This window comes from Quercus robur, chromosome 9, assembly GCF_932294415.1.
Source record: "Quercus robur chromosome 9, dhQueRobu3.1, whole genome shotgun sequence".
In the NCBI taxonomy this organism is placed as follows: domain Eukaryota; kingdom Viridiplantae; phylum Streptophyta; class Magnoliopsida; order Fagales; family Fagaceae; genus Quercus; species Quercus robur.
Window position 1 is genome coordinate 15,983,799 of NC_065542.1, and position 21,684 is coordinate 16,005,482.

A 21,684-nucleotide genomic window follows, 5' to 3' on the forward strand; every position below is an offset into this window, starting at 1 on the left:
GAGGCCTTGTTGCTCCCCAGAGATATGGTCGAGATAAAGAACGCGAGGAAGAATGAATTCATCCTCAATAATAAAAGATACTTAGGCCTGGTAAAGTGCTAACTCTTTTCTTTTTCTTTTTGTAATTATTACTTACTGATGTGTACTTTTTACTGACTATAGTGTTAACCTCTTCCTTGCAGGTTATCCAAAATACTTTCAAGCTAGATGAGATGTTCAACATTTGTTCCAGTCAGCTAGATGATGAAAGGAAGAAATAGGCAACGGCTGTACATGCTTTGACATAATCCAAACAGGATTTGGCCGATGCGAGGAAAAAGCTACTTGTTGAGGAGCAAGCTCGCAAGAGCGCTGACTCGGCCTTGGAAGGATATCAAAAGTAGGCCGAGGACTAGGGGAAGCGCTTGCGTGAGGCAAATGCAGAACTGAAGAAAGCTTGGGAGCAAGTTACAGCCCTTAAGAAGCACTTGGAGGAAACCCAAAAGCTGAGGGAGCAAGTTGAAAAGTCCAGGGAGGAAGCTGAAAAAGCAAAAACCGAGGCCGAACAGGCAACGAATGAAGCTGAGCAGAAAGGCTATGAGATTGGTGTAGTTGAGACCGAAGAGACCCTTAGGGCTGAGGTGCCAATGGTGTGCCGCACCTATTGCACCCAAACTTGGGATGAGGCCCTTAACCGAGCTGGGGTTGAGGCTTCATCCGAGTTAAGGAGGCTAGAGAATGTATTCTACCCTGAAGCCATCCGCCCCTCAGCTCCTCCATCTAATCAAGCTGAAGCCACTCCCTCAACCATTAACCCTAATGAGGAGGTTTTGCCTCCAAGACTTCCTCTTCCTAACCAATCAGAACCAGCTAAAGATAATAATGCCCCACCAGAAGCCTTCTCAGACAAGACTGTAGCTGCTTCCGAGGTAGAGGTGGCCTCTCAGGGCTTCCAACAAGATTTGGCTTCCATAGTCATGCCAACTGGGGAAGCAACTAAGGATAAAGAGGGAGTCACCACCTCGGAGGCAGACAAACTAGCCAGCCAAGCTCCAAAGCTCCAAATTAAGTTGAAAAAATAGGACTTGTTTTGTAGTTTGATTAGGAATTTTGTAAGGATTCTTATGTCTATTTGCTTATCGTTATTGTTGTTTTATCTTATTTTTGTATTTGTTCACTGTGTTATCTTAATTCAAATGGACTCATTTTGGCTATCTTTTGTTTGCAAGAGAAAAAATAACTTATAAATATTAACAATCGGGGATTAAAAATGGGTGATAACCATTAATACTATGAGGTCTCAGGGAGACATCTTGGATACATACGCATTGTTTCTAATCAATTGAAACTTTAGGGAATGTTCAAAAGTTGAATAAAGTTGATCCTACAGTACCTCAATTATACATTAGATGATGTTCATAGGCTTAGTGGGGTTTGGAATGCATAAGCCCATGTGGCCCGAGCACCTTAATATCAAGAGGCTGTATTAGTTTCCAAGAAACCCACTTAGTGACCTAATAGACTTCACAGGGTGTTAATTTCCACTAAGTTTGTGGTCCGAGAACTTGACATAACATAGCTCCTATTTAACATTTCATAAGATGCAATAGGGTATTAATTTCCACTACGTTTGTGGTCCGAGAACCTGACATAACTTAGTTTCTATTTAATACTTCAATAAATGTCATAGGGCATTAATTTCCACTAAATTTGTGGTCCGAGGATCTGACATAACTTAGTTTTTGTTTAATATTTCAATAGATGTCATAGGACATTAATTTCCACTAAGTTTGTGGTCCGAGGACCTGACATAACTTAGTTTCTGTTTAATACTTCAATAGATATCATAGGGCATTAATTTCCACTAAGTTTGTGGTCCGAGGAACTGACATAACTTTGTTTCTGTTTAATACTTCAATAGATGTCATATGGCATTAATTTCCACTAAAATTGTGGTCTGAGGACCTGACATAACTTAATTTCTGTTTAATACTTCAATAGATGTCATTAGATGTGGAAACAAAAGATGCACAATTAGCATAAATTAAAGGAAAAACTCAAACTGGGCTACTTTTATTAATAATAATACCTCTTGAGATTATTTACAATCCAAGGATGAAGTACAGCTTTTTCATCTAGGTCTTCCAGATAATAGGCTCCTATTCCGGCTACTGAAGTAATCCAATAAGGCCCTTCCCAATTAGGCCCCAATTTTCCCCAAGCTGGATTCTTGGTGGTTCCCAGAACTTTCCTCAGCACCAGATCTCCTACGGCTAACGGTCTCAACTTCACATTAGTATCATAGCCTTGCTTAAGTTTATGCTGGTAGTAAGCCAATTGGACCATTGCACTCTCCCTTCGCTCTTTGATCAAGTCTAGACTTTTTTCCAACATCCCATCGTTACTGTCTGAGGAAAATGTACTAATCCTTAATGTTGGGAATCCAGTTTCCAGAAGGATGACGGCTTCGGCTCCATAGGTCATGGAAAAATGAGTCTCTCCTATTGATCATCGAGGCGTTGTTCGATAGGTCCAAAGAACATGTGGCAATTATTAACAGCTTCAGCTTGCCCATTCCCTTGAGGATAGGCCGGAGTGGAATATCTATTCTTTATACCTAAGTCTGAACAGTATTGACTGAAGGCCTTACTATCAAATTGAAGGCCATTATCCGAGACAAGAGTGCGCGGAGTTCCAAATCGCGTGACAATATTCTTCTAGATAAACTTCTTAACATCTACGTCTCTGATATTAGCCAAACGTTTAGCTTTAACCCATTTAGTGAAATAATCTGTGCCAACCAGCAGATACTTTTTATTTCCTAAGGCTTTAGGAATAGGGCCGATAATATCCAGCCCCCATTGAGCAAAAGGCCAAGGGCTGGACAGAGGGTTAAGAATTCCTCCAGGCTAGTGGATGTTTGGAGCGAACCTTTGACACTGGTCACATTTTCTAACATACTCCTGCGCTTCCTTCTGCATATTTGGCCACCAATATCCTTGAGTAATGGCTCGGTGTGATAGGGACCTTCCCCCTGTATGACTTCCACAAATGCCTTCATGCAGCTCTTCTAGGAGTGACTCTGACATCTCGAGATGTACACAAAGTAGGTACAGCCTAGAGAAAGACCGTTTGTATAATTTTTTGTCCTCGGATAACCAGAACCGAGGAGCTTTCCTCCGTATCTTCTCAGCTTCTATTTTCTCTTCAAGTAAGGTGTCACTTTCGAGGAATTTCAATATGGGATCCATCCAGCTTGGCGCTAGATTAACTTGATGAACCTGACGTACGTCCTTTTCTGGTGAAGTGGGTGTATGCAAATCTTCAACGATTATCACTCGAGGAAAATTCCGTGTTGAAGAGGTGGCAAGGGTCGCCAGGGAATCGGCATGGGTATTTTCACCTCGGGGGATGTGCGACAAGACGAAAGATTCAAATTTCGTTTGCATACGTCTAACTTGACTCCAATACCCCTGCATTCTCGGATCTCGAGCTTCCAATTCTCCTTTCACTTGGCTGACTACCAATCTTGAATCCGAGAATAATTCTGCTATCTTTCCACCCATTTTCTAAACCATACTCATTCCCATCAATAAAGTTTCGTATTCTGCTTTGTTGTTAGTAGCCGAGAATCCTAACCTCAAGGATTTCTCAATGGTGATCTCTTCGGGGGATATCAAAACTAGCCCCAATCCTACCCCCCGTTGGTTTGCTGCTCCGTCCACATATACCCTTTAGGAGGAACCACCTTGTGTCGATATCAGACCAACCGATTTTTCATCCATGCCATTTTGCTTCATGTTAGCTTCTTTTGGGCACTCGGCGAATTCAGCAACTAGATCGGCAAGGACCTGGCCTTTCACAGAGGTGCGAGGCATATACTTGATGTCGAAAGCACCTAGGATTGTGCCCCACTTAGCAATTCTCCCAGTGTAGTCTGCACTTCTAAGTATGGACTTGAGAGATAACTGAGTCAAGATAACCACAGTATGGGCCTGAAAGTAATGCGGAAGTTTGCGTGTTGCATGGACCACCGCCAAGATGGCCTTTTCCAATGACAAGTATCTCACATCAGCTTCATGAAGGGACTTGCTTACGTAATAAATTGGTACTTGGACGCCGTTGTCTTCTCGTATTAAAACAAAACTAACTGCATGAGGGGCAACTGCCAGATAAGCAAACATCACCTCATCCACCTCAGGACTAGACATGATAGGCGGCCTGGACAGGTACTCCTTCAACTGCTGAAACGCCACAACACACTCCTCGGTCCATTCGAATCCATTCCACTTATGCAGTAGAAGGAAAAAGGGACGACACCTCTCGGCCGATTTGGAGATAAATCGGTTCAAAGCAGTAGTCATTCCAGTCAGTTTTTGCACCTCTTTTAGATTCCGAGGTGCTTGTAAATCGTTGATGGCCTTAATCTGATCTAGGTTCACTTAATTCCCTCTATGAGTCACCATGTATCCTAGGAACCTCCCGGAGCCTACACCAAAGGAGCACTTTGAAGCATTCAAGTGTAGCTTATGCTTTCTCAGTATTCCGAAGATATTCGTGAGATCTTCCTCATGCTCGGACACCACCTTACTCTTCACTACCATGTCATCAATGTAGATTTCAATGTTTCTACCCAGTTGCGGTTCGAACATTTTAGTCATCATTCGTTGATAGGTAGATCCTGCATTTTTCAAATCAAAGGGCATCACTTTGTAATGATAGTTTCCAATAGGGGTGACAAAAGCAGTCTTCTCTTGATCGTCCAATGCTAGCGATATTTGGTGATATCCTTGGAAGGCATCCAAGAAACTTATCCTAGGATGACCAACGGTTGCATCCACTAACTGGTCTATCTTCGGCATGGGAAATGGATCCTTGGGACAAGCCTTATTGAGGTCCGTGAAGTCCACGCACACTCGCCACTTTCCTATCTTCTTCTTTACCACCACCGTATTGGCCAACCATTCAGGATAAAAAACTTCTTTGATAGCCCCAACCTGCTTGAGCTTGGTCACCTCACTTCTGACAGCTTCAGCGTGCTCTTTTGATGGTCGCTGAGGTGGTTGTCTTTTGGGAATTACGAAAGGATTCACATTGAGTCGATGACAAATGAAATTCGGATCTACACCTGGAGCTTCATATGGGCTCCATGCGAACACATCCACATTTGCTCTGAGGAATTCCAGCAGTCACTCCTTCTCTTGCAAAGGCAGTTTAGCCCCAACCTGGAAGAATCTTTCCGGATCATCTGCAACAATTACCCTCTCCAAATCTTCACACTTTATCTCGTCGGCTGGTCCATCTAAAGGTAATGCTGGGGGTTTTAATTACTATAATCCATTATTGGCGGTAGCCGAGGTCTCTGCCTCTGGCCGATGTTGTATAGCCACTACTAGGCACTACCGAGTTGCAACCTGACTTCCTACTATCTCCAATACTTGGCCTCCCGATGGGTACTTCACTTTCTGATGTAGAGTAGATGAGACTGTTCTCAGGGTATGAAGCCAAGGTCTGCCCATAATAGTCATGTATGGAGAGAAAACGTCTACAACAATGAAGTCCACCTCCACCACATCCATACCGGCTTGCACAGGTAGTCTGATTTGTCCTTTTGGAGCAACCATCCTTCCCTCAAAACTCACCAGAGGGGAACTGTAGGCTGTTAAGTTCTTTGGCTTCAGACCTAGCTCCTTATACAAATCTGAGTACATTATACCAACAACACTACCTTGATCAATCATCACCCTTTTTACATCGTACCCACCAATTCTCAGTTGTACCACCAGAGCATCATCATGGGGCTGTATGGTTCCAACCTTGTCCTCATCCGAAAAGCCCAGAATCAGGAGGACGTCCACCCTGGCTCTCTTCGACGCTTGGCAATGATCCTCGGCTGGAGGTCGAAACACCGACAGTACCTTGGAAGGACAAGATCCAGTCCTCCCTGGGGCAACAAAAATAACGTTTATCGTACTAAGGGGGAGTCTTGAAGAAGCGTCCCCACGCATTTTTGAGCCTGCCTGGCTTACCCTACCACTGAAATGATGCAAGAGTTGCTTCAATTTCCCCTCTCGGACCAACTGCTCCAAATGGTCCCATAAATTCCTGCAATCTTCCGTCGTGTGTCCATGATCCTGATGATAGTGACAATAAAGGTTCGGGTTGCGCCTTTTAGGCTCTCCTGCTATCTTGTTTAACCATTTAAAAAATGGCTCATTCTTTATCTTCTCCAATACCTGCTGCATCGGCTCCCTAAACACTACATTAACCACCTGGGTGTCAACAGAACCTAATTGCCCACCAAAGTCTTTCCGATGTCGGTTACTATTGTAACGGTCCGACCTGAAATCTCTCCTCTCCTGAGGGATTACCTTGGCCTTTCCTTTTCCCTGAAGTTGGTCCTCTTCTACTCTTCTGTACTTATCAATCCTATCCATCAATTGGTGTACACTGGTAACAGGTTTACCAGTTAGAGATTTCCTTAAATCATGATCGGCTGGAAGGCCAGCTTTGAAAGTACTTATGGCCACATCATCGTGCTCTTCCTCTATCTCATTAAACATTTCCCAGTATCTATCTGAATACGTTTTAAGAGTCTCGCCTTCTCGCATGGACATGGATAGCAAGGATCCCAAAGGCTGAGAAACCCTACTGCAAGTGATAAAGCGAGCGCCAAAAGCCCGGGTAAGTTTTTTGAAGGACTCAATAGAATTGTCCCTTAAACTATTGAACCATCTCATCGCCACCGGACCCAAACTTGATGGAAAGACCTTACACATTAAGGCAAATGGCTAACGTGCTCTACTGGGTTTGACCGGCCATCATACAGGGTGAATGTAGGCTGATGGAATCGCCGAGGAAGAACCGCATCTTCTATACTCCTTGTGAAGGGTGATTTGGAAACTTGGCTTAACGCTTTGTTCATGGCGTTGTTCCCCAAGCCCCTGCTAGGCGGGCTTTTGTACCTATGTCGATGGCTGTGCTCCTCTTCATAGGAAAAGGTCTCACTAGGCGAAGTTCTGGATCTTCGCCTATAACTAGCTCCATCCGTCTCCTCGGATGATGGTTCGGAGCAAGGTGGGGAATGTTCACGCCGAGCATGGCGCAACTCTCTTTTCAACTCGTCAATCTCACGTTGCAGGTTCCTGTCATGCTTTGCATGGGAAACATGACTCTTCCCTCGAGAGTGGCTTTTGGTGGTATGAGTTGTGCGCACACTCCCCTCACAACCTTCTCTCCATTCGGGGCTTCGATGGGGATCACCATGCTGGGAGCCCCTTGACTCCGCTTGGTGTGGGTTGGCATATACCTGAAGTGGTCCTGCTGCGTAGTGATGCGGACCTGCTTCCTCCATCATGAACGTTGCACCAGATTTCTTTTAAGTTAGATCAAGCTCTTCCCAAAGACGACGCCAATTGTAAGGACTTAATTTGTAACGATCCTAAATTGGTATTGGGTTCGAACGTTAAAGGCCCAAACAATAAATTTGTAGAGCGTGGATGTCAAAGAACTAGGTTAACTCCAAAAGAAAAACGATTTGACTTAACGTTAATAGATGGATTAGCACCAATATAACGATCAATTTCTCCTTGAAACAAGTTCAGTTCTTTCTCGTAAGGTTTTCTTCTAAGTGCTCTTTGTTTAGAGGTTCCAATCCCTCCTTTTTTCAATGCGTTCTTCCATATTATATACTGCCCTCTTAGTGTCATCTTCACCACATACGTGTAGGTTGGGTTAGGGGGATCCCTTCCTGTCCCATCCAACACCTCTTGGAACCTTTAACCAACAGCTGTAAGGCTGCCCCATCACTGTTCAGGCATCACCTCCATATTAATGCGGCCAGAGAGTTGGTTGAGAGGCAATTAATGCGGAGGCAGCTGTTGTTAAAGATATTTGTTTACCTTTTCATTCTTATCCTTGGTCCCATGTCCCACCTTTAGTGGTAACGTAGCTTTGAGATGTGTTTGTAACAATGTGGCGTTCAGGTAGTCCTCGGACTCATACTGCCGAGAAGGATTTTGTCTTCGGACGAATACCGAACTCACCTCACGTGATATCTACTCTCCGTTTTATTTGGTTGCCCTTATGACTTGATATGGGCCTTCTCGGACGGTTTTACGTCCTCGGATGGGCCACAGGCCCAGTTAACACGATTTTAATAATTTATTGATTATCCGGCCCCCACATAAACTATTGTGAAATTTTTTGTGTATATAACATTGCTAAATAAAGAAACAAAAAGCAAGTGTCGCCATTTCCATAAGGCTCTATGGCATTGTGCCCTTTATTATGTGAAATGGACAGAGGATAGGTGCTGAGCAATTAAGCAAATTATTGTCTCATACTTCTAATGTCCATACTTCATGTACACCTCAATTTGAAAAATGTAAGTACCTAATGTCCTTACTTTGTAAATGATTGTCGAGTTTATATGGAATGTGCACAATGAGACTGTGAGACGATAATTTCTTGAGCAGTTATCTTGAATCTTGCATTCCACTCCCTATTTTTTAATTTACAAAGCTAAGAACATTTTTTGGGCCTTTACCGTGTACATTTTTGCTATTTCTTTATTTTTAGTGTTGTTGATGACCATCCTTTGAGATTTATTATTGCAAAAAAAATAAAATAATAAAATAAAATCCAAGCACTGGATTTGTAACCAGAAAACAACAAGCAGCATGATAGATTTTTTCAACAAACCTTGTTGTCTAGCTAAATTTGTCAAAAATCGATGATTTGAGATGTAGAGGACGGCAATAAGTGTGGGTTTCTTGATCCTACCGACAATTTTAAAATTTCTAGCTAAATTTAGATACCGGGTGGATTTGGACTCAAAATTTTAAATTTGCTAAGCTATAAAAAATGAGAGATGCTACGTCCATAATATTTTTATAACAAATTACAGGTGGTTAGTTGTTATTGATTCAAATTTGAAACTAACACTAAAATTACTTTTTTGCTCTAAGAATAACAACCAGTAACAACCTACCAGTTAGGATTTGTTGTAAAAATATTATAAAAATATTGTGGACATATATTTCTGATGAAAAATCATTTTTACTCTTTGCCTTGACCATATACGTGATCGTCCTAACTAACACTCCAAAATATATCTTCTAATTGACCCCCTAAATATATGTCCTGAAGTTGCCACTGTACTCAACCGACAAAATCATAGTTCAAAAGAATCAAAACTATGATCTTCTCTCCCCTTAAAGTATTTACAAGAAGGAAATCAAAAGTATTTTGAGGCAGATTGTTAGGGAAAAAAAAATTTTATATATATATATATATATATCAATGATAAATCTCTACGAAAGCCAGTAAAAAGTGGTCAAGTCAGCTATTATGAAATCTTTTGTGTGTACAACATTGCTCAATGAAGAAACAGTGAAGCGTCACCAATTCTGTAGGGCTCTATGGCATTGTGCCCTTATTATGTGAAATGGACAAAGGATTGGTGCTGAGAAATTAAGCAAATTATTGTCTCTTACTCCTAATGTGTATGCCTCATATTCACCTCAATTTAAAAAATGTAATACCTAATGCCCAGACTTTGTAAATGGTTGTCTGGGTATATAATGGAATGTGCACATTGAGAATGTGAAATCATTGCCCGAGCAATTATCGTTATATGGCTCAACTTGCATCTTGCTTAATTTCCACTCCCTATTTGTTTTAATTACAGAGCTGAGAATATTTTTTTGAGTGTCTTTATCTTGTTCTTTTTTATTATTTGTTTATTTTTAGTGCTGTTGATGACCTTCCTTGAGATTTCTTTTTCCAAAAAAAACATAAAAATCCAAGCACTGGATTTGCAACCAGAAAACAACAAGCAGCATGATACAATTTTTTAAACAAACCTTGTCGTCTAGCTTAATTTGTCAAAAATGGATGAATTTGAGACGTAAGGATGGCAAAAAGTGTAGGTTACTTTATTGATCCCACGGGCAAAATTTTAAAATTTCTAAATAGATACAGGTGGATTTGGATTCAAAATTTTAAATTTGATAAGGTATGAGAAGTGTTCAGTTAAGTATATCAAGATAGAACACTGCACACTCTTGACGTGATTGTCATTTCACAAATATTTAACTACTTGTAGGGTGTGAGGGGTAAGGGTTGAGATTTAAATTTTCAAGAGAGAGTTTCACAAAATATACACTTAGATTAGGTTAGTGTAGAATTTCTATTTTGTATTAAAGAAAAAAAAGAAAAAAAGAAAAGAAAAAAAAAAAGGCATATCTAGATAAGACTAATAGAAAAAAAATTCACTCTTGAAGAAGAACTATACACATGATGGTTCTAAATAATACAAATAAGGAAAAACTTAATAGATGCCCTTTTTTAGGGAACCATTTTAGAAAAAATTTAATGGGAAAAGAAATTTTTTTTTTAATATTTTGACAATTTTTTCTATTTCTCGTAAAAGTGGTATCAAAATGTTTCTAAAATAGTTTATTAACAATTGTCCAAAGAGCATTGGTTAACATAATCCTACAAATAAACTTAAGAAAGCAATTAATAAATTTATTAATTATGTTGTTATTTGTTAATGTAATTCCAATTATATTCATTGTCACGTCAATTTGTATGTGTGTGTGGGGGGGGGGGGGTAATTAGTAGATTTGATATTTCTCTTTTTATCTAATATTTAAAACTTATAATTTTATAAATTATCAAATTAAAAAAACTTAGGTTAAAATGCAAAACTTACCCTTTATGTTTCACCAAAATTCAATTCAGTCCTCTAACTATGCTTTCATTCATTTTAGTCCTCTAACTTTCAAATCAAAAAAATTCAATTGATGATTGAAAAATATTTTCCAGATTTTCTTTTCAAAAATTGACAGAAATGACTTAATTGAATAAATCTAAAACTTAGATGATGGAAATGAACGAAAGCAAAGTTAGAGAACTAAAATCAATTATGGAAAAACTTAAAAGGGTGGATTTTTCATTTTAGCCGAAAATTTATCATGTTATAACTTATAAAACTAATGACTTATTGCATAATAAAATTTATAATATCCATAATACTGTCAGAAGAGGACCAAAAATTAATACAAATTAATGTTGATTGCCTGTAAAATGTGTTTCTTGCGTGCACTTCAGTTTTGTAGAGTAGTTGGTATTGATTCGGTGGTCGTAGAATATTGGAACCTAGTTCTTATTTCTTTGATCAACACCGGGAACAGTGTTACATGGATGGGCCGTGGCCGAGCCATGTTTGGGCTAGGGGGCGCGCCATGGCCCCCTAGCTTTCCCAATTTTCGCTTATAGTATGTAATAAAAGCATGATTTACACACAAAAATTACTTACTGGCCCCTCCTATATCTTAGAATTTGGTCCCTGCTCCTCAAAATTTTGAAGTAGTCTAGTAAAACCCAAAATATTTAATTGGTACCAAAAACCCCAAAAAAAAAAAAAAAAAAAAAAATTGATACAAAAAAAGACCCAAAAAAGAATCCATCAAATGGCCCATTCATTAACCCGTGGCCTCCAAATCCTAAAGGAAAAACCCAAATTTCTCCTTTTGACACATTCCAAATCAAATCACCATGGATCAAACGCTCAAAAATAAAACTAATCTGTCTAAGTTACTTAATGTGCTGTGCACCTTCCCCATCGAATGGCCAGCCGTTAGTGGCATTGACGTGAGTTTGTGGTCATCCATCAGTTTCAAGCTCCTTCACTTAGTAATAGCAGTACCAGCGGTACATATGTATCTCTCTCTCTCTCTTTTCTATCTTTGATTAAAGTGTTGTGAATGACTCAATCAAATAAAGTAGTGGATATAGTATATACTGCTAGTTTTACTGCTTTTGTTTTGAGATACTATGTGTTGTACACTGTATTGTTGTACTTTAATAATTTAAAATTGCTTGTGTTTCAAATCATGGAGAAAAACTGTAAAAATTGTGGCTGTCAAGGTTTTTTTTTTTTTTTTTCGGGCTGCCAATTTCTTTACCATTTTGTTTATAACTTTATATAATAATATACTAGTATTAGTATATTACAGTGTTGTTGAGTACCCTTTACTATGTTGTTGCGTGAATGAATGACAGTGATGTCAATTTAAAGTGAATGTTTATATATAACAGTGCTGTTTAATGTATTTATATTTGGTTTTGAGAATTTTTTAATTGTATTTATATATAACGTGATATCTTCTATTTCAAAGAGTCCAAATTTTGGAACAAAGACTAGAGTTTTAACATCAATCATGGAGATGGAAGTATGTCTATACTGAACAAAAGGTTTGCAAAAGACTTTAAAATGATTTTCAGAATCCACAAAAATATACAATTTCGCATTCAAAAGTCTTCCTTTACCCGAGGTTTGCAAAACATCTAATGAAGTTTTTCGATCTTACAACAATAACAAAATTTTGTATGGGGAAAAAAAAAAAAAAAAAAATCTTATACACAAGTCATGTGCAGACAGGTTTCTGAATCTAAGTTGGAAATTCACTTTATAATATTTTAAGGCAATCACACACAAAGACTATGAATATATATATTTAATCTGACCAACAATCAGAAAGAGCATGGAACCTTAAGACCAACCAAATACTGATATGCCAGTTTAATAAATAAGGACAAAAGTTCAAAGAACCCACCCCTCCCCCTTTTTTTATTTTATAAAAAGCTCCAAAAATCCATAAAACTGTTCATGTGAGGTTTAACATATTGGAGAGAACATGCATTTGAAATAGGTTTGGGAAAAACCCCGACTAGCATCAAATAAAAAAAAAATACATCATTCTTTGAGGTGATAAAAATCATAGCATTATCATAGGAAGATCAATCCGTGTACCTTTACCATATAAGAGCAATAAACATCCCAAGAGGACACTCAAAATCTGGAAACTCAACAATTAGGAATTTCAAAGAGGTTGTTTAAAACGCATTTTTCTTTAAAACTACTTTTAGAGAAAAATAATTAACATGATAGCACCATACTTGATGGTTAGTGGTTTGTTAGACACCACATGAGCTCAACGGGATCAAACAATTCCTCTAACCATCTATCATGAATAAAACTTGTCGAAGTATGCTAAAGATAGTTGGTAAACAACTAGTCGAGCCACTCCTGGCCAGCGAGGTTTGACCAAATTGCACCACCTAAAGTCAGCATAACCAACAATATTTGCTAACGGCAAATTGTCTTTAACAAATTCTCAAAATTTATAAACATGAAATTTGAAAACTTGATTCCTTTTTGTTTGCTCAAATCAAATTTTGGAATTTAACTCAAAACTTTCAAGAATTTTGAGAAGAATGCATAACAAACACGACAGTTTACACGAACAATGCATATGAAGCACAACAGTTTACCTCACACATGAAGATTTAAGAACTTACAAATAGCATCACAAAATAACAAGGACTAAACAAACTCCAAGCCATTACAATAAACCAAAATAACACACAAGGTACTTTCTCACCTAAACTACCCCAATGGAACCACCTCGAATGGATTACTACAACAAGACCTAATGCTCTGACTTAGATCATTATCATTTCCTAATTCAGAAGTCTACAGAATCATAACCTAAGCTCTGATACCATAACTGTAACGCCCCAAAATCATAAGCAATAAAAGTCTATTCAATCTAAATAATACAAAAAAAAATATTAAATAAAAGCATCCAACAACCTAAAATCTTATCACAAAAGTCAGAGCTCTAATTCACCAAAGACAAAACATCCTCAAAATAATTCTCTAGTACCATGTTTAATGCCATAAAAATCATAAGGGGAAATTGCACTTTACCCACTTGTGGTTTGGCCTGTTTTAACAGTGCCCACCTGTGGTTTAAAGTTATCACTTAACCCACCTGAGGTGGCCTTCGTTAGACCCCCGTTACCCACCTCTGCCATTTCCGTTAAAAAATTCCCTTTACTATATAAGCCAAAATTAGAACCCAAATAGAATCCTAAAAGAAAGAACAAGCTCTCTCCCTCTCTCTACCTTAGAATCCCTAAAAATCCCCAAACCCATAATCCCTTTCTCTCTTCACTTAGATTGCCAAAGTGAAATCTGACACTTGCAAGCAAGAAGGTGTATTGAAACTTGGGTTTTCCTCTATATCAACTTTAGCCCAGTCTCTTTCACACTCTCCATCAAAGTCTCCAACACAAGCACCTGCTCCTAAAGCTTCAGTGCTGTCACCTACAATTAGAAAGACTTCAGTGCCTGCTCTGTCTCCGGCAGTGGTGAATTTGAATAGATTGCTGGGTTTTTTTTTTTGCTGATTTTTTTTTTTTTTTTTACTTGCAAATCTGGGTTTTTTTTTAGAGAACCTAGCAAAAGAAAGAGGGTTAGAGTTTTATTTTGTGATTGTTCTATGAAGAATTAAGTAGTGAATTTGAACAGATTGCTGGGTTGTTTTTTTGCAGATTTTTTTTTTTTTTTTACTTGCAAATCTGGGTTTCGTTTTAGAGAACCCAGCAAAAGAAAGAGGGTTAGAGTTTTATTTTGTGATTGTTCTATGAAGAATTAAGTAGTGAATTTGAACAGATTGTTGGGTTTTTTTTTTTTTTTTTTTACTTACAAATCTGGGTTTTTTTTTAGAGAACCTAGCAAAAGAAAGAGGGTTAGAGTTTTATTTTGTGTTTGTTCTATGAAGAATTAAGTAGTGAATTTGAACAGATTGCTGGGTTTTTTTTTTTTTTTTTTGCAAATTTTTTTTTTTTACTTGCAAATCTGGGTTTTTTTTTTTTTTTTTTTTAGAGAACCTAGCAAAAGAAAGAGGGTTAGAGTTTTATTTTGTGATTGTTCTATGAAGAATTAAGTAGTGAATTTGAACAGATTGTTGGGTTTTTTTTTTTTTTTGCAGATTTTTTTTTTTTACTTGCAAATCTAGGTTTTTTTTAGAGAATCCAGCAAAACAAAGAGGGTTAGAGTTTTATTTTTTGATTGTTCTATGAAGAATTAAGTAGTCAATTTTTGGATTTAGCAGTGGAAGGCTAGCGAATCTGTGGGTGTATGTTCACATGGATTTGTGGCTTTGTTTGTGACTGTAGGTGTACTGGTTTTCTTTTATGTTTTATGTGAAGAAGAAGAAGAAGGAGAGAAAAGAGGAGAGAGACATAAAATATAATGAAAAGACACATTTATCCCTATTTTTAATGGTGAAAAGGAGAGGTGGGTAACGAGGGTCTAACGGAGGTCACCTCAGGTGGGTTAAGTGATAATTTTTAAACCACAGGTGGGTAAAGTGCAATTTCCCCAAATCATAATAAAATCCTCAGTTTCACAAAATAATTCGTAACTATTGTCTTCCAAAAATCTCTACTCCAATAATCCCTCTAATATATCTGTAACGGGAAATAAAAAAGAGGAGGGGGGGGGGGGAGTGAGATAACTCAATAAGTGAAATTCACTAACATTGGGGTGTAGGAACAAACCTTTCAAATAAATAATTTTTACAACAAATTCATACCTTGTAACTCATCAATATTTTATCATCAAATATTTCATATAAAAGAAAATATCTTTATATTGTGAGCCATCATAATACATATACCAATACCATCATATAAATAATTTCCTAGGCTTTTCTCGTGGTCAACATTTACGCCCCGTTACCAGGGTTGTGTTGTCCCCTTTTAGGACTAGAACCTCCTTTATATCCCTTTTCTTAAGGATTGCTCCTTTAGAACCTAAAGGTGCACTCCCTTGCTAAGGAGCTTCCTTTTTGAATCATCAATAGTGTACTCCCTTGCTAAGAAGCTATCAAATGTGCACTGTCCCCTTTTCTGAAACCGTCCTTTGCTAAGGACTAGTTATAGTATGATTGTCCCTTACTAAGGACTAAATACAATACTGAGTTTTTAATCACGACTTTCCATAGGTTTTCAAAACACATTTCAATATGCTCACAAAAATAATCCATTCATAATTCTCAAAATTTAAAGATATATTCACACATACAAGTTTAAATAAATTTAGGTTATCCCACAAGTTTTTCATAAAATGAGTAGTCAATGTGTACATCAAACATTTATAAAATATCAATTTATGTATAGAATATCAACATATTTCTTTGATATAAAATAGTTTAATAATCAACACTATTTTGGAAAAACCCCCAAAATTAGTAAACATCACTTACATCTTAGTTGCAAAAATAAAGGAAATCAACCAATCCCGTCACTAAGTCCATCACCAAGAATGTCAAAACCTAGAAACATAAGGAACAAGCCTATTAATGACAAGACCTATCGCAAAGTCTATCATTACATTTGTCTCCAAAATCGAATAGGATTCCCTAAAACAAATCAAATGCACTAAAGCCTAGCTTGCCAACCTAAGACAAGTACCCATTCCCAAACAGGAACCAAGCAAGCATACAAACTCATAGTATCACGGTACAAAACCAAAACATTTTAATTCTCCATTGCAAGAAATGTGCACCTATAGACATAACATAAAGCACATCAATTCATAATAAGAGTAGCATATCTCATGAATTTCCCTTTAGAGCACTAAATGATTAAACCAAACCATTATTAGACTTAACTAAGTAAAACATATGTTGAAGAAAGCACATGAATTTACAAACCAATTCATTCAACAAAGATTTGAAGTAAATTCCACAACATCCCTGCATTTTCATCGCACTTTCAGATTCAATACACAGCAAGTCAGCCATTTTATAAAAATTGTTTGGTCCATGAAAAGTTATTCGATTAACTTGAAATTAAATAAAGATAAGCTCTTATATGTGTAGTATGTACCATAAAAAATTTAACCCAAAACGATTTTTCTGTAATTTATTAAAAATCATGTATTGCAGTTGACTCAAACGTGTTAAGGACAGATTTGCAATTCCAAAATAAAATTACTATAATCTAAATACTATGCCAAAAACTTTCAGAGTTGATTAACCTCAAAGTTATATGTTTTAGCACATGATAACAACTATAAATGCAACCAATAATTTCATATAATAGTCATCACAACACGAGTCAAGAAATTCGATCCTCTAACTCATATAGGCAATTTACTAAACACTTGACATGCAACAAGCAGATGCCCACATTCACATATGTCAAAGCCAATCAAATGCAAAGGAAACACTTTGGAATCATCTCATGTAACAACAAAACCCATATAGTTGCTCTAGAAAACCAAACCTCAAATACCCATTAGTAAAATAGACAACCAAAACACCCCATCAAAGCAAACACCCCCAAGTAGTTTGAAATTTTCGGATTCAATAAAAACTCTTGCTATCCAAATCCTCATAATCCTCTAAACTTCCAATACTCACCAAACCCATCAAGTATATACCATAAACATCATAAACTAATAAAGCCAAAAGGATTTCATAGAAGAAAATGACAGAAAACTTATATTTTTACCCCATCTATTAAATTAACCAAACTTAGAAGGATGGTCTTTCAAATGGGTCTGCCAAGCCACTAGAACTCTTGGTGGTTGATTTTGATTGGAAAAGAACCGTCCATGAGTCAGCCAAGATAAAAATTTAAGAGGCAAAAGTGAATAAACTTCACACGAGGATGAGAGAGAGGATTTTCAGCCATGGGGAATGGGAACACCAGAGGAAAGAGGGAAAGGTGATGGGAGGTGGCATTTTAGAAAAATAGAGGAAGAAGCCAACGTGAGTTACATATAAGGCTAGGGCTAGGCTTGGGTCTTATCACAAATATGCCCCCACTTAAATAATTTCCAAAATAACATTTTTATTTGTTTATTTATTTTGTAAAGGCTGAGGTGTTACAGGAGGAGAGAAGGAAATAGACCCTAATAGCTTGTTTGGATGGAGGTGGAGTAGATTAGAGAGAGGAGAGTAAATTAAATTGCCTTATTTGGATTTTTTTAAGGGAGGAGGGGAATGATTTGAAGGGGTTCTAACTATTTCTAACCCCTCATTTTTAATTCCCCCAAATTGAAGAGATTTGGAAGAAAAGTAGAGCATAGAAATGTTTGACCAAATAAATTACCAAATTTACTCTATCCATATTAACGAAATGACAAACTATGAAAAGGCTAATTAGTCCCCTCTTCCTTAATTACTTAATTACGTTAACCATTCCTCTTTACTCTCCTCTTCACTATTTTCCTTCCCTCTACCCTCTTCTTCCTCCGAACTTCCAAACATAGTATAAGCTAGCCTCGTAACAATAACTGGTCATCCCTTTGTAGAGAAACTGATTTCCCTGCTTATGCCTGTCTTCTAGTCTCACTAACACAAGTTAAGGTAAAGACTAAAAGGAGAGAGAGAGAGAGAGAGAGAGTTGGGCATTTAAATTCTTACTTAACATGGAAAATAATTATTACAAGACCGATACGTAACAACTAGTATTACACAAGAAATAATACACAACATTTTAGTTTAATGGTAACAGCTATAATACAATAGCACACAAGAAATGGCACACAAAACATAATCTTAAAAACTTATAATACACAAGAAATGGTACACAACTATTTTCTTCCTTTAGGAATAAGTTGTAGGGGTTGCTTCTTTTTCAGTGTTATGGCGAAATGATCATTCATGTCTAGTTCAGTTGATTTCATACCACCTGAAAGAAACCAGTCAAATGAGTGGACTAATGATGCCAAAATAAGTGGAACTTGCTTAGTAGCCAAAGGTTGTCCAGGACAAACTCTCCTTCCAGCTCCAAAGGGCGTATAGGCAAAATTGGTTCCCTTAAAATCCAAAGATGAGTCAAGAAACCTCTCAGGTTTGAACCTCAATGGATCATTAAAAATTGAAGGATCTCGGCCTATTGCCCACATGTTAACCAGAATTTTGGAGTCTTTAGGAATTGTATAGCCCATTACTTGACATGTTTGTAAGGCACGACGAGGAAGGAGTAATGGTCCTGGAGGGTATAATCTCAGTGTCTCTTTGACACAAGCTTCTAGGTAAGGAAGATGGGCTAAATGGGATTCTTTCACCATTTCTTTTCCAATTTCACGTTTAAGTTCGTCACGTAGTTTGTGCAAGACATCTTGGTTTCTCATCAATTCTGCCATTGCCCATTCAGTTACCATACTACTGGAATCAGTGCCAGCAATAAGTAGATCCTATACAAAGAGACAAAAAGATGATTTTTTTTATCAAATTTAAATTTATGAAAATACATATGGCATACTTTCTAAATTTCACACACAAAGCGAACTTAATTAGGGTTGAGAGAGAGAGAGAGAGAGAGAGAGAGAGAGAGAGAGAGAGAGAGAGAGAGAGAGAGAAAATACCAAAATCAATTGGCTGATTTGATCATTTGTAAACCCTTCTTTAATCAAAGCATCCAAGAAATCTCTTTGATCTAAAATAGAACTCTCTTGTTTCCGTCTTTCTTTGATAATATCATCCCAAATAGTAATAAAATTTTTAACTATTTTATCACGTTTCTTCTGTATACCTTGAAAATCTAATCTAGTTAATATTGGATAAAAATCTGATAAATCTGGAATCATTCCTAACTCTACTATTTCAACAATAAGCTTCCTCAAATCTTTACCAATACCCTTACCCACAAAGTCAAAAAAATCTACTGAAAATATTGCATTACTCAAAATATTACTAAAAGTAACATAGACGGTCTCTCCTAGATTCACCACCTCACCCTCCTTAGAACCCAAGAAAACTACCAACTCACTCACCTTCTTCTCTCTTATGTGGTTTTGAGATTCCAATACTTTGGCTGAAAAAAGGTCAGATTTACAAATAACCCTTAGGCCCCTCCAATAATCGTTGCACTCAGGGGAAGCTCCAAATGCAAAGTTGAGTTTTGGGTTTATGAGTGGAACAGCGTTTGCGATGTACCGGCCTGACAAATCTCGGTCATGGGTCTTAAGAACTTCTCTTGCTGCATCTGGCGATGATGCAATGATAGTAATTTGTTTTCCAAAACGTAGAGACATGAGAGGGCCATGGATTCTAGCTAAGTTGGCTAGTATGTAATGGAGCTGCCTCCCCATTTGGAAAAAGTTCCCTACAATAGGCCATGCAAATGGACCTGGCGGGAGTGGTGGATTTTTAGAGAATATGCGTTTGAAGTAAAGATAGAAGAAGGGTATTAGAAGGAGGAGACTGAAGAAGACCTTTGGATCCATAGTTTTGGTGAGAAAAACTAAAGCTGTATTGCATTTGTGAACTTGTAATTAAGTTGTAACCCCAATTTATAGAGTGAGAAAATCAGGTTTTACGGTTTGATTTATTCTAAATATAATCCACATGTTACAAATGTTGTCAATAAAGATTCGATTATGATCTTTGGGCCCAAAGAAAAGTTTCAAAGGCTATTTTATATCATATAATTGTGATTTTTTATATAAAAAAAGTCCCTTTCGTACGTGGATCCTTACCCCACTTATCTACCTTTTTTTTTTTTTTTTTTAAAAAAAAAAAAAATTATTCCTATTCATGGTTTCAATAAAAAAAAAAAATCATAATGTTGATTGAGAAACAACCAATGGACCCCATGTCGAAATATAAAGAAGCTTCTTGAGACAATGTTCAATTTGAACAAAAATTTAGAGTGTCTCACGTTATGTCAAGTGCATAATAAAGTCTAAAAGCATTATCTTTTTGCCTTTATGTGGTGAACACTTTCGATTATATGACAATATTTTTCCCGAAATCTAATTTTACCTAATTGCTATTGGCCTTTAGAAACATTTTTCATGAGCTAGTATAGTAATTAATTTATCCCAAAGAAAATTAAGTTTCTTCTTAACAACATTTTTGGAAGAATCATGAGGTCCACCCCAATGTTATATTAGGCATCTTTCAATTGAAATTAAATCGGACATTTATGCTCTAAATAAAGAATCATCGTTGGCAATTGAACTACATAATTTTTTAATTCTTGCTTGAGGCTAATCAAAAAATTATTTATAACTAATTTTCTTATTGTAATAAATTTTGTTTTATAAATTATAGAGAGCCATTCTTTTCGCAATTATTATACAATATTCATTTTATATTATTTTTCTATTGTCGGTATAGCTTCAAGGAAACTCCTGTGCAAGCACAACTCAAAAAGATCCTTATTCCGATTGAAATTACGCATTAACTCATTATTTTATATTTATTCTTGATAAAAAATATATTTTATGTCTCCTTTTTTTATTAGTTATGGGTAATTAGTATCAAATATAATTATATATGGAATTGTCCTTATCATTTTTATGATTTTATGAAGTAGCAGTAATTTTGTTCTATATCATGTTTATGTTATTGGAGTTTGATAGTGGTGGCCGGTGGGTTTAAACGCTCAGTGAGAAAGGTCTTATCGTACTAATAGAATTTTATTACGGTTTTTAGCAATTATACTTGCAAAATAAAGGGATTTTACATATTTTGCCAACAAGATATTTTTAAGATATTTAAAATGAATAAAAAAAAAGAAAAAGAAAAAAAAATGTTACAGGCGCTATTTCACATGATTATCCATTCAGTTTAAATGGGTTTCAGTTAGTTTAACTGGTAAAATGTCTAATAGTTGAATAAGAGATCTGGGATTCAATTTTCGACTATACCAAAAATTGATTGGTGTCTTAGTCTAATAATAAACAGTTATCATTAGGAGCAAACATCATAAGTTAAAACTCTCTAAAAAAAAGATTTAACATGTCAAAGTGGACATTGATTTTATCATTTAGATTTTTCAAATTTGTATTGTGTTTATATGATTTTTTTTTTCTTTTTATAG

At 36.7% G+C, this 21,684-nt stretch overlaps 2 protein-coding genes across 3 annotated transcripts; both read right to left on the reverse strand.

Annotated features, from left to right (window-relative positions):
- Nucleotides 1–5,378: 5,378 nt before the first annotated feature.
- LOC126700773 (uncharacterized) lies at nucleotides 5,379–6,596 on the reverse strand. Its single transcript, XM_050398961.1, has 2 exons — nucleotides 6,351–6,596; nucleotides 5,379–6,251 (listed from the first exon to the last, which is right to left on the reverse strand). The coding sequence occupies exons 1-2, from the start codon at nucleotides 6,594–6,596 to the stop codon at nucleotides 5,379–5,381; spliced, it is 1,119 nt and encodes a 372-aa protein (XP_050254918.1).
- An 11,659-nt stretch (nucleotides 6,597–18,255) lies between these two features.
- LOC126698248 (probable (S)-N-methylcoclaurine 3'-hydroxylase isozyme 2) lies at nucleotides 18,256–20,151 on the reverse strand. 2 transcript variants are annotated; one of them, XM_050395351.1, is made up of 2 exons: nucleotides 19,631–20,151; nucleotides 18,256–19,051 (listed from the first exon to the last, which is right to left on the reverse strand). In XM_050395351.1, exons 1-2 carry the CDS (start codon nucleotides 20,081–20,083, stop codon nucleotides 18,446–18,448), a joined length of 1,059 nt encoding a protein of 352 aa, XP_050251308.1. In that variant the 5' UTR covers nucleotides 20,084–20,151; the 3' UTR covers nucleotides 18,256–18,445. The 2 variants fall into 2 exon arrangements, with proteins under 2 accessions (XP_050251308.1, XP_050251307.1); XM_050395350.1 differs by having other exon boundaries at nucleotides 19,223–20,146.
- Between the last annotated feature and the right edge of the window lie 1,533 nt (nucleotides 20,152–21,684).